The 9,621-nt window shown below is 51.3% G+C and overlaps 1 protein-coding gene across 1 annotated transcript; it reads left to right on the plus strand.

Annotated features, from left to right (window-relative positions):
* Window positions 1-8,457: 8,457 nt before the first annotated feature.
* LOC309603932 (olfactory receptor 14C36-like) lies at window positions 8,458-9,249 on the plus strand (the record flags this gene model as incomplete). The annotated part of the gene is made up of 1 exon (XM_082338810.1): window positions 8,458-9,249. One exon carries the CDS (start codon window positions 8,458-8,460, stop codon window positions 9,247-9,249), a length of 792 nt encoding a protein of 263 aa, XP_082194936.1.
* Window positions 9,250-9,621: the final 372 nt, after the last annotated feature.

Consider the following 9,621-nt stretch of genomic DNA (forward strand, 5'->3'; position numbering starts at 1 on the left):
GCTGAGTAGGAAAAGGCAAACTGGAAGAGGAGAAGTAGGCCCTAGGATGGAAAAGGAAAGAAGAGGAGGCTTCCGGAGGCTGTGGAGGAAGAGAAGGAAAAAATCTTCATGAGGCAACGGGACGTAACAGGAGCTGGAATAGGAGCAGGCCACATTTATCAACAAGAAGTTAGACGAGGAGTAAGAGAGACAAAAGGAGAAGGAGGCAAGACGAGGCATCGGGAGCCAAGAGGTGTTTAGAGTAGGATGCAAGGGAAAAGAAGGAGTAGGCAAGAGGAGGAAAGAAAAAAAAAAATGGAGGAGGGAAGTGGTAGGAAGTGGAGGAAAGAAGATACAAGTGGATGACGAGGCATTTCCTGCTTTCAGCTTGGATAGAGTTAAATTTCTTCCTAGTAGCTGGTGTAGTGCTGTGGTTTGGGTTTAGGGTAAGAATAATGTTGGTAGACTGATGTTTTGTTTCTTGCTAAGTACTGCTATGCTGTTGCTAAATCGTTGCTCAATAGTGCTCACGCTGGTCAAGGACTTTTCAGCTTCCCATGTTCTGCCAGGTGCACAAGAAACTGGGAGGGAGCACAGCCAGGACGGCTGACCTAGACTGGCCAAAGGGCTATTCCATACCACATGACATCATGCTCAGTATAGAAACTGGGGGAAGAAGAAGGAAAGGGGGGTTGTTTGGCATGATTGTGTTTGTCTTCCCAAGTAACTGTTTTGCTTGATGGAGCCCTGCTTTCCTGGGGATGCCTCTGAAGACCTGCCTGCTGATGAGACGTAGTGAATGAATTCCTTTTTTCTCCTTTCTTTGCGTGCGCAGCTTTTGCTTTACCTATTTAACAGTTCTGTTTGATTTTTCTTTAATTATTAAACTGTTCTTATCTCAACCCACGAGTTTTCTCCCGTTTACCCTTCCGATTCTCTCCCCATCCCACTGCAGGGGGGAGTGTGCGAGTGGCTCTGTGGTCCTTAGTTGCTAGCTGGGGTTAAACCACGACAAGGCAATAGGAGGCAATGGGAGGCAAGAGGAGGAGGAGGAGGAGGAGGAGAGAAAAGAGAGCAGGCTAAAAGAGGAGAAAAGAGGAGGAAGAATAATAGGGGGATGAGTAGGAAAAGGCAAGAGGAAGAGAAGTAGGCAAGAGGATGGAAGAGGAGGGAAGAGAAGGCTGCAGGAGGGTGTGGAGGAAGAGAAGGAAAAAGCATCGGGAGGCAACAGGAGCAGGAAGAGCAGTAGGCACCAGGAGGCCACAGGATGAAGAAGGAAGAGGTAAAAGGATACCGCAAGAAGGAATAGTGAAAGCAAAAAGTAGCCACTAACGAGCACAAGACTGCAATATACAGGAAGGGAAGCAAGGCCTATTGCAAGGACCGGAGCCTGCCAATCAATAGCTAAAACCAATAACACCTTCAAATTCAGTCTAGCACATTCAAATCATGTCTGTCATTGTCTTGAACCCTTTGATCCCCTTGTTTAAGCACCACAAAGTACTGTCATGTACCACACAGCTGCTCGCTCACTCGCCCCACCTTGGGGGGATGGGGCAGAGACTTGGAAGGGTAAAAGGGAGAAAACTCGTGGGTTGAGATAAGAACAGTTGTCCTGGTTTCAGCTGGGATAGAGTTAATTTTCGTCTTGGTAGCCGGTATGGGGCTGTGTTTTGGGTTTAGGATGAGAACAATGTCGATGATACACTGATGCCTTTGGTTCTTGCTAAGTAGTGCTAAGCTGTCGCTAAATAGGTGCTAAGTGGCGCTCACACTGGTCAAGGACTTTTCAGCTTCCCCTGCTCTGCCGGGGGCACAAGAAGCTGGGAGGGCGCACAGCCGGGGGGGTGCTGACCCAGACTGGCCCAAGGGCTATTCCATACCATAGGACACCATGCTCAGTATATATAAGCTGGGGGAAGAAGAAGGAAGGAGGGGGAACATTGGGTATGATGGCGTTTGTCTTCCCAAGTAACCGTTATGCATGATGGAGCCCTGCTTTCCTGGAGACGGCTGAACACCTGCCTGCCCATGGGAAGTAGTGAATGAATTCCTTGTTCTGTTTTGTTTGCGTGCACGGTTTTTGCTTTGCCTATTTAACTGTTCTAATTTATTTTACTTCAATTATTAAACTGTTCTTATCTCAACCCACGAGTTTTCTCCCTTTTACCCTTCTGATTCTCTCCCCCATCCCACTGGTGGGGAGTGAGCGAGCGGCTGCGTGGTGCTGAGTTGCTGGCTGGGGTTAAACCACGACAACAGTTTAATAGTTGAAGGAAAATAAAATAGAAGAGCAGTATTAGTAATAATAATAATATCATAATAACAATGCAATAATAATAAACAAAGGACAAACACTATACAATTGCTCACCACCCACCAAACGATGCCCTGAGCAGCGATCGCTACCCCACAGACAACTCCCCCCAGTTTCTATGCTGAGCATGAAGTCATATGGTATGGAGTAGCCCTTGGGCCAGTCTGGGTCAGCTGTCCTGGCTGTGCTCCCTCCCAGCTTCTTGTGCACCGGGCAGAGCATGGGAAGCTGAAAAGTCCTTGACTAGTGGAAGCACTACTTAGCAACAGCTAAAACATCAGTGTGTTATCAACATTATTCTCATCCTAAATCCAAAACACAGCACTCTACCAGCTACTAGGAAGAAAATTAACGCTATCCCAGCTGAAACCAGGACATCCCTCAGGAGAGGGGAGTGAGCAAGCAGCTGGCTGGGGGCTTAGCGGCTACATTATGGACTTATTTCTGTTTTCATGAAAAACAGTAACAATAGCATGGTCTAAAATTTCTTTTCTCCTTCTTGATGATGATATACTTAATTTCTTTATTTTTATTCCTCTCCTTCATTCTTACTTGACAAGACAGCTATAACTTAACAGAATTTAGCCCTTGGCATGAAATTTTTAGAACAGTGGTTTTTCTCTCATTGCAAGCTCTTTGTTATCATTTCATGGTAACACCTCTTAGACAATATTGCCCCTAATTCATTTCTGCTCTCTTTCATCCTTACTTCAACTGTGTGCGAGAAGAGTTTATTTTTTTATCAAAAAAATGTCAAGGGACAGATCCCAAACTGGTGAAAAGCACAAAGCAGGCCGAAGATTTATGTGATGGACACTGATACAACACCATTATCTTCCTTTTGGATCTCTGAAGACCTCATCCTTCAGCAGCATGCCTCAAAGTTCTCAAGTCCCTCCACCTGCCCTGTAGGTCAGCACTGAAGGTGAAATCACTGCGGTCAGAGGTGGTGTTTTGATTCTCTTCTCAGCCTAAAGCATCACCTGGGTCAGGAGATATTCCAGGACACCTCAAGGGGCATCATGCACCTCTGGACCCAAAAGTGGAATCTCAGGTGTCATGGCATACCAATACTTGTGTTCAGGGACCTGGTCAAAACACCCATCTCCTTTTTGCTTGAGTTTCCTCAAGTAACCCTTGAGTTGATTCCCATCCACTGCTGGTTGTCTTCCTCCACAGGAGGAGAACACAGGGGGCATCCCCCATCCTCATTCTCCTTGACAGTCTCTCCAGCAGAGCCTGTATTCCTCCACTGCAGAACCCCATGTGAGCAAGCTGTCCCACCACATCTCATTTCATCCAAAGCCGTCACAGTTGTGTGACAAGCCACGGGGCTCCAGCTCCTCCTGCCTCTGATCCACCTCCTCCTGGCTCTGATCCACCTCTTCCTCCACAGCTCAGCTGTGGCACCAGGGTGGAGTGCAGACTTCGAACAGGGAAACCTGAGCAGTGACCCTGACCAGAAGACCATTGGACAGCGAGCTGTGCTGCGCTGCACGTACAGCCTGGCCTTCACGCCTGTGCCGTGCAGAACGGAGCCTTTGGCCGCAGGACAACTTCAACAACTCATTGTCACAGAGGAGCCTGCAGGCAGCTCCCACTCAGTACTGCCCTTACACCTCCTGCCTGGCCTCGCCTGTGTCTAACAATGCAGCAAGGAGTTCTCATGAGAACATCGTTTCTGTTAGACTGTAGAGATGATTGAAAGAGTTCTTCTTTTGTAATAAATGCCTCCAGTAGCTTGAATGATCAAAACAGGGGAATGGCTTCTATGGGTGGGGTGCACATGGCATGCTGTGTGTGGGCCAGAGGCCTGTTCAATGCTACACCACCTGGGGTTCCCACTATCTAAAAGGGACCTAAGATGATCTGCATGATGCTCTCTTCATAGTGTTAGCGCTAATGAACAGCATGTTAAATGATACCTCGCAGAGTCTGACTGCCTTTCTTACTCGAATTACAATGAACCAGTGGTGAAAAACACTCTCGCAGCACCCTTGCGTGCAGCCCCTCCAGTCCCATGGACTGGTAAGGGTGCAGTTTGCTCAAGGAACCCCTGGCTTGATCCCCATCCACTGCTGGTTGCCCTCCTCCAGCGTCCTGCCTCAAAGCACCGAGGCCCAGGAGACCTCGCTGGAGGTAGCGGAGGCAAAGAGGATCTCAGATCCATCTACACCTACTCTTACTAAATTTAGCAGTGGTCTCACAGTATTTCTCACTCTTCCTTAGCTCTTCCTGAAGTAGCAACAGCTCATCTTAATGCCCTTGGATTCCCTTTGCAGCTTCAATTAAGTTTTGAGATGAACCACGTCAGTGCTTGGATTATGCTGTCCTTGAAGACAAGATGTATCCAGGCACGCTGTTAACATAATTGGCCTGTTCCTTGATTTATTCACCAAGGGAGGGAGAAAAGACCCCGGTGCAGGGTGTTTTGTGTTCATGCAATGCAGGCAGCTATTGCGTAGAGAAGGGACAGACCTTGCTTCTCTGATGGCACCTGATGGCTGATGCCTCTGACTGATGGCATCAGCCAATGGCACACAGGCACCAAATCCCACTCGCTGCGATGCCATCAGGGGTGTCTGTCACACACCCGCCCTGAATGGGAATTGCTTTCCTGTAGGTGCTGTGCTGTCCCTGCCAGCCCTGGTGTCTCAGGTTGCTCTGTGGGCCTGCGTTTGAAAATTAGATTGAGTCAACACCCAGAATTCTGTAAGGCAATGTGGGGATGAACATGAAGCAACTGCCAACACAGTGAGTGGAGACCTAGTAAATACAGCTCATGGAGAAGAGAAAGAGAAAGCCTGAGCTCTCCCTATGCCACATGACTCCATTCCATCATAGGAATACCTCCATAGGCCATCCTGAACATAATGAGTAGGGACAGGTTCCGTTGCCCTTAATTTGGGCATCAGCTGTCATTTTAGTTGGCCAAACTCCCAAGAGTCTCCAAGAAGATGCTGTCAGTGTCTGATGTTGTCCTGTCTCTACATCTGCCTGCACCTATCTTCAATCCCTCTCTATTGCTTGCACCTATCTTTGACCACCTCTAGCACCTCAGCTGTGACCACACATTTGCACCTGAACAGCTCACTCCTGGCCTCCACCACCATTAATTACCATGGGAGCTGAGGCAAGGAGCTCACACGCAGGTGCCTCTTTAATGCCCACCTGAACAGAGGCAAGAGGAATCCCACCTCCTGTGGGTTGGTGGTGTGCATGGGAGGGAGTGGAGTCCCCTGCCAGCCCCAGGACTACAAACCATGGAGAGGATGCCTTGCCTGACTCAACTGAATCCGTTCCCTCAGCAGGGGTAAAGGAGAGCCCTGTCTCATGTCCTGTCTAATGATGGGCCAAGAAAAGCTGATATTTGCACCTAACTCTGTCTCTCAGCAGGGAAATGACACTGCTGGAAAGAAGTGTCTCTCCCCAGCTGAGGGAGGGCACATCAGCGATGCCTTCAGGCTGTTTCACAGCAGGTTCCCCTGGAGCCCCAGGGACAAATCAAGGGAGCCCAGAGGGGGCAGAGAAATTGCCACCTTGGGCTGGTCCTCTGCTGCTGAGCTGGGCCAGGCTCCTAGGACACAGGGAGCTCATGGGAAACAGCTCTGCCCAGGAGCAGCAGCTCTACAAAGCGCAGCAGGGCTGAGGGCACTGCCTGCAGGCACCAAGGGGAGAGGAGCAGGGCAGGGAGAGCTTAAAGGCAGTCTGGGGTGTAAGGGAAGTTGAGAGCTCACTGGGGGAGAAATCTTCACAGCCCTCTACGTGGTAAGTACCTGCAGGAAGGGCAATGTATCTGCAGCTGGTGGAAAGATCTCCAAAAGCTGGCGCATCCCAGAGTCAGGAGGACTGCCCCAGTTTCTCTAGTGTAGAGGAGAAGGACGTGCTGCACAGCAGGGCTTCCCTGCTGCACCCTCAGAGGGACAGGGCATCACAGCTGCCTTCTCCCGGGGACAGGTGCAGGGAGGTGAACGTGTGTGTGCAGCCAGGGGTGCAGCACACACACAGAAGGTCAAGGCAGAGTTTGCTATAAAGAGATTTCCTGAGCCTGTGTTTTCAGTGCCCTACTCTGAGGGCAGGGAACAGGAGCAGGGGTGGGGCCGGGGAAGGGAAAGAGAAATAGAAAAGGACCTGTCAAGTTTGGACAAGTCATTGAGACTCCTGAGCTGTAACTTGGAGTGGTCAGTAGGTCATCTAACCACCTCCTAAAGTGCCTTCAGCCCCTCCGCTGCCTAGGGACAGCACCAGCATCACCTCTGCTGCACCATCAGGGCTGTTCTGACCTGCCCTTCTGAACCTCCTGACAGGAACATGTGCCCAGCCAGTGCCCTGCAAACAGGCAGGTTTCTGTAGTGTGAGTGCACTGGGAGTGCACAGAGGTTGGCATGGGGTCTGTGAGCGCTGACAGGGAAAAGACATGGCACAGGGAATCACTTCCCAGAAGGAAAATCTCCAGGCAGCAGGGTTACGATCAGGGAATGAGAGGAAACTTACTTAAAAGAGCAATGTTGTGGGAGGGAGAATTCAGAAAACTCCATATCATCCCCTCCAATGCAGACCCCTGCCTCTGAGCAAGCCCCCTTGCCTCCTCTCCCACCCACCAAAGCCTCTGCCCTCAGGGCTGTGGGGTCCAAGCCATGAACCACCTCCTCTGCAGCCAGAGCTCCAGCAGAGCCGTGGTGCAGCTCTGCAGCCACGGGCCCAGTTCCCTCTGCAGAGCACAGGGGCTGAGAGCAGCTGCCCAGCAATGTTGGGGTCTGGGAGGTGGCGTGCACAGCTGGGGAAGGGGAACGCTGTCCTGAGTGCCCGACTGCCTCTGCCCTGGCCTCTCTCAGCCAGAACCTCCCTGTGTTTTTCCTTCTTTCTCCACTTGTCTGTGTGATTGCTCTTGTTATCCTGGTCTTGCTGTCACGCTCTCTGGGGGTGGCAGTTTCAGCTGCAGACTCACACGCTGATCCTGTGGGGCCTTTCGTGCAGGTGTGTCCCTGGGAACAAGTGTCCCAGCCTTCCTCTCATCTGTGAGGCTGTGGACAATGCAGGCTGTGGGGCTGGGGCATGAACTGGTTTGCCCTTAGCGAGATACCATCATGAAAAAACTGAGGCATCTCCTCGAGGTATCCTTCCAAGCTGTGAGCTGCCCTCCAGAAGGCAAATCTGTCCCATAGCATCTTTGTGTTACCTGAAAGCCCCGTGGAGAAGCACAGAGATGCAATGGCCAAGGAAATGCTCTTGGGTTGGTGAAATGAGCCCTGTGTGTCCTTGGCTACAAGTGGGCTGCTGAGACCTTGAGAAAGGGTGGGACATTTAGTGGTCTGCACTGGATCCCTCTGCTCTCAGCAGTGTCTGCTGGCTTTTCACAGGAACACAGCAGTGTGATCGCCCCCAATCACAGAAAGGTGCAAGGCCAGGGCCTCTCGGACTGAGGGACAGACCAGCTCCCCTCACTCTGCTCTAATCCCAAGGCAATCCTCTTGCCTTGCAGGATTCGCTCTGTTCTCCCTGAGTGCAACAGAAACACTGAGGGTTTCTGACATCCCAAAACAATCCTCAAACAAGAGGGGGGAAATTCTTTTTGAAAAAATACTTTCAGTCTGCCTTCTGCATTCCTCATTCCTTAGCACTGGGAGTGCAGATGCTGACAAGCCCTTCTGCATTAGGGATGGTTTCATCTGACAAAGCTGAATACCAGGATTGGGCCGTGCTTCCACCATTCCCATGAACGCACTGCTGCACAGCAGGGCTGACACCTCAGCAGCCAGAGGGCAGAGGCCCAGCTCCTCAGGGCACATTCAACCAGCACAAAGCACAGCTTCAGCCATGGAGCTGAAGGAAGGTCTCCTAGAAAAGGGAAATGTGTGGGTGTTTATGTGTGTTTGTGTGCAGCAAGGGGAGGGTCTGTAGGAAATGGCTTTTAGTTTTGCTCAGAAAAGTCTCCCCTAACTTGTCAATTGACTTTTCCTCCTTGCACGGCTCCCCATGCCCAGAGGCAGCAAATGTCTAATGGCAGCTCCATCACCGAGTTCCTCCTCCTGGCATTCACGGACACACGGGGGCTGCAGCTCGTGCACTTCTGGCTCTTCCTGGCCATCTACCTGGCTGCCCTCCTGGGCAACGGCCTCATCATCACCGCCACAGCCTGCGACCGCCACCTCCACACCCCGATGTATTTCTTCCTCCTCAACCTGTCCCTCCTTGACCTGGGCTCCATTTCCACCACTGCGCCCAAAGCCATGGTCAATTCCCTGTGGGACACCAGGGCCATCTCCTACCAGGGATGTGCTGCACAGGTCTTTCTGTTTGTCTTTTTGATGTCAGCAGAGTTTTCTCTTCTCACCATCATGTCCTACAACCGCTACGTTGCCATCTGCAAACCCCTGCACTATGGGACCCTCCTGGGCAGCAGAGCTTGTGTCCACATGGCAGCAGCTGCCTGGGTCAGTGGGTTTCTCTATGCTGTGCTGCACATGGCAAATACATTTTCACTCCCACTCTGCCAAGGCAATGCTGTGGACCAGTTCTTCTGTGAACTTCCCCAGATCCTCAAGCTCTCCTGCTCAGATGCCTACCTCAGGGCAGTCTGGGTTATCATGGTTAGTCTCTCTGTGGAATTTGGGTGTTTTGTTTTCATTGTGCTGTCCTATGTGCAGATCTTCAGGGCTGTGCTGAAGAGCCCTTCTGAGCAGGGACGGCACAAAGCCTTTTCCACGTGCCTCCCTCACCTGGCCGTGGTCTCCCTGTTTATCAGCACTGCCATGTTTGCCTACCTGAAGCCTCCCTCCATCTCCTCCCCATCCCTGGATCTGGTGGTGGCAGTTCTGTACTCAGTGGTGCCTCCAGCAGTGAACCCCCTTATCTACAGCATGAGGAACCAGGAGCTTAAAGACACATTGAAGAAGCTGATTCAATCAGCTCTTTTCAGCAGCATTAACAAGCTCCTGTCTCTTCAGAAGTGATTTCAAATTCATCTCCGGAACCTCCTGTGCTTTGGGCATTTTGCCTGTGATAACCGTGTCTGTCCATGCCTGCATCCACTCCGTCTCACCAGAGGCCTGAACCCAGCCTGTCTGACCCAGAGGCCTGTTCACATGTGGCTGGCACAATGGTACAGCTTGCCTCCCATGTCGCATCTCTGGAATAAAAGGGGATTTCCTCAGTGCTGGTGCCTGGAGGTTGGGCTCTTCTGCCAAAGCTGAGGTCAGGCTGAACAAATTGCCCCCACAATGCCGTGCTGCTTTGCTTGGCTTCTCCATGGGATGAGGGGAGGAGGGCATGGGGCAATGCGTTAGAGAATGGGCCTGGGCTGAGCCTTCACCTGTGGGTGCCCA

The sequence above is a fragment of the Platalea leucorodia genome, assembly GCF_965183815.1.
Source record: "Platalea leucorodia genome assembly, contig: HAP1_HAP1_SCAFFOLD_261, whole genome shotgun sequence".
Taxonomy (NCBI): domain Eukaryota; kingdom Metazoa; phylum Chordata; class Aves; order Pelecaniformes; family Threskiornithidae; genus Platalea; species Platalea leucorodia.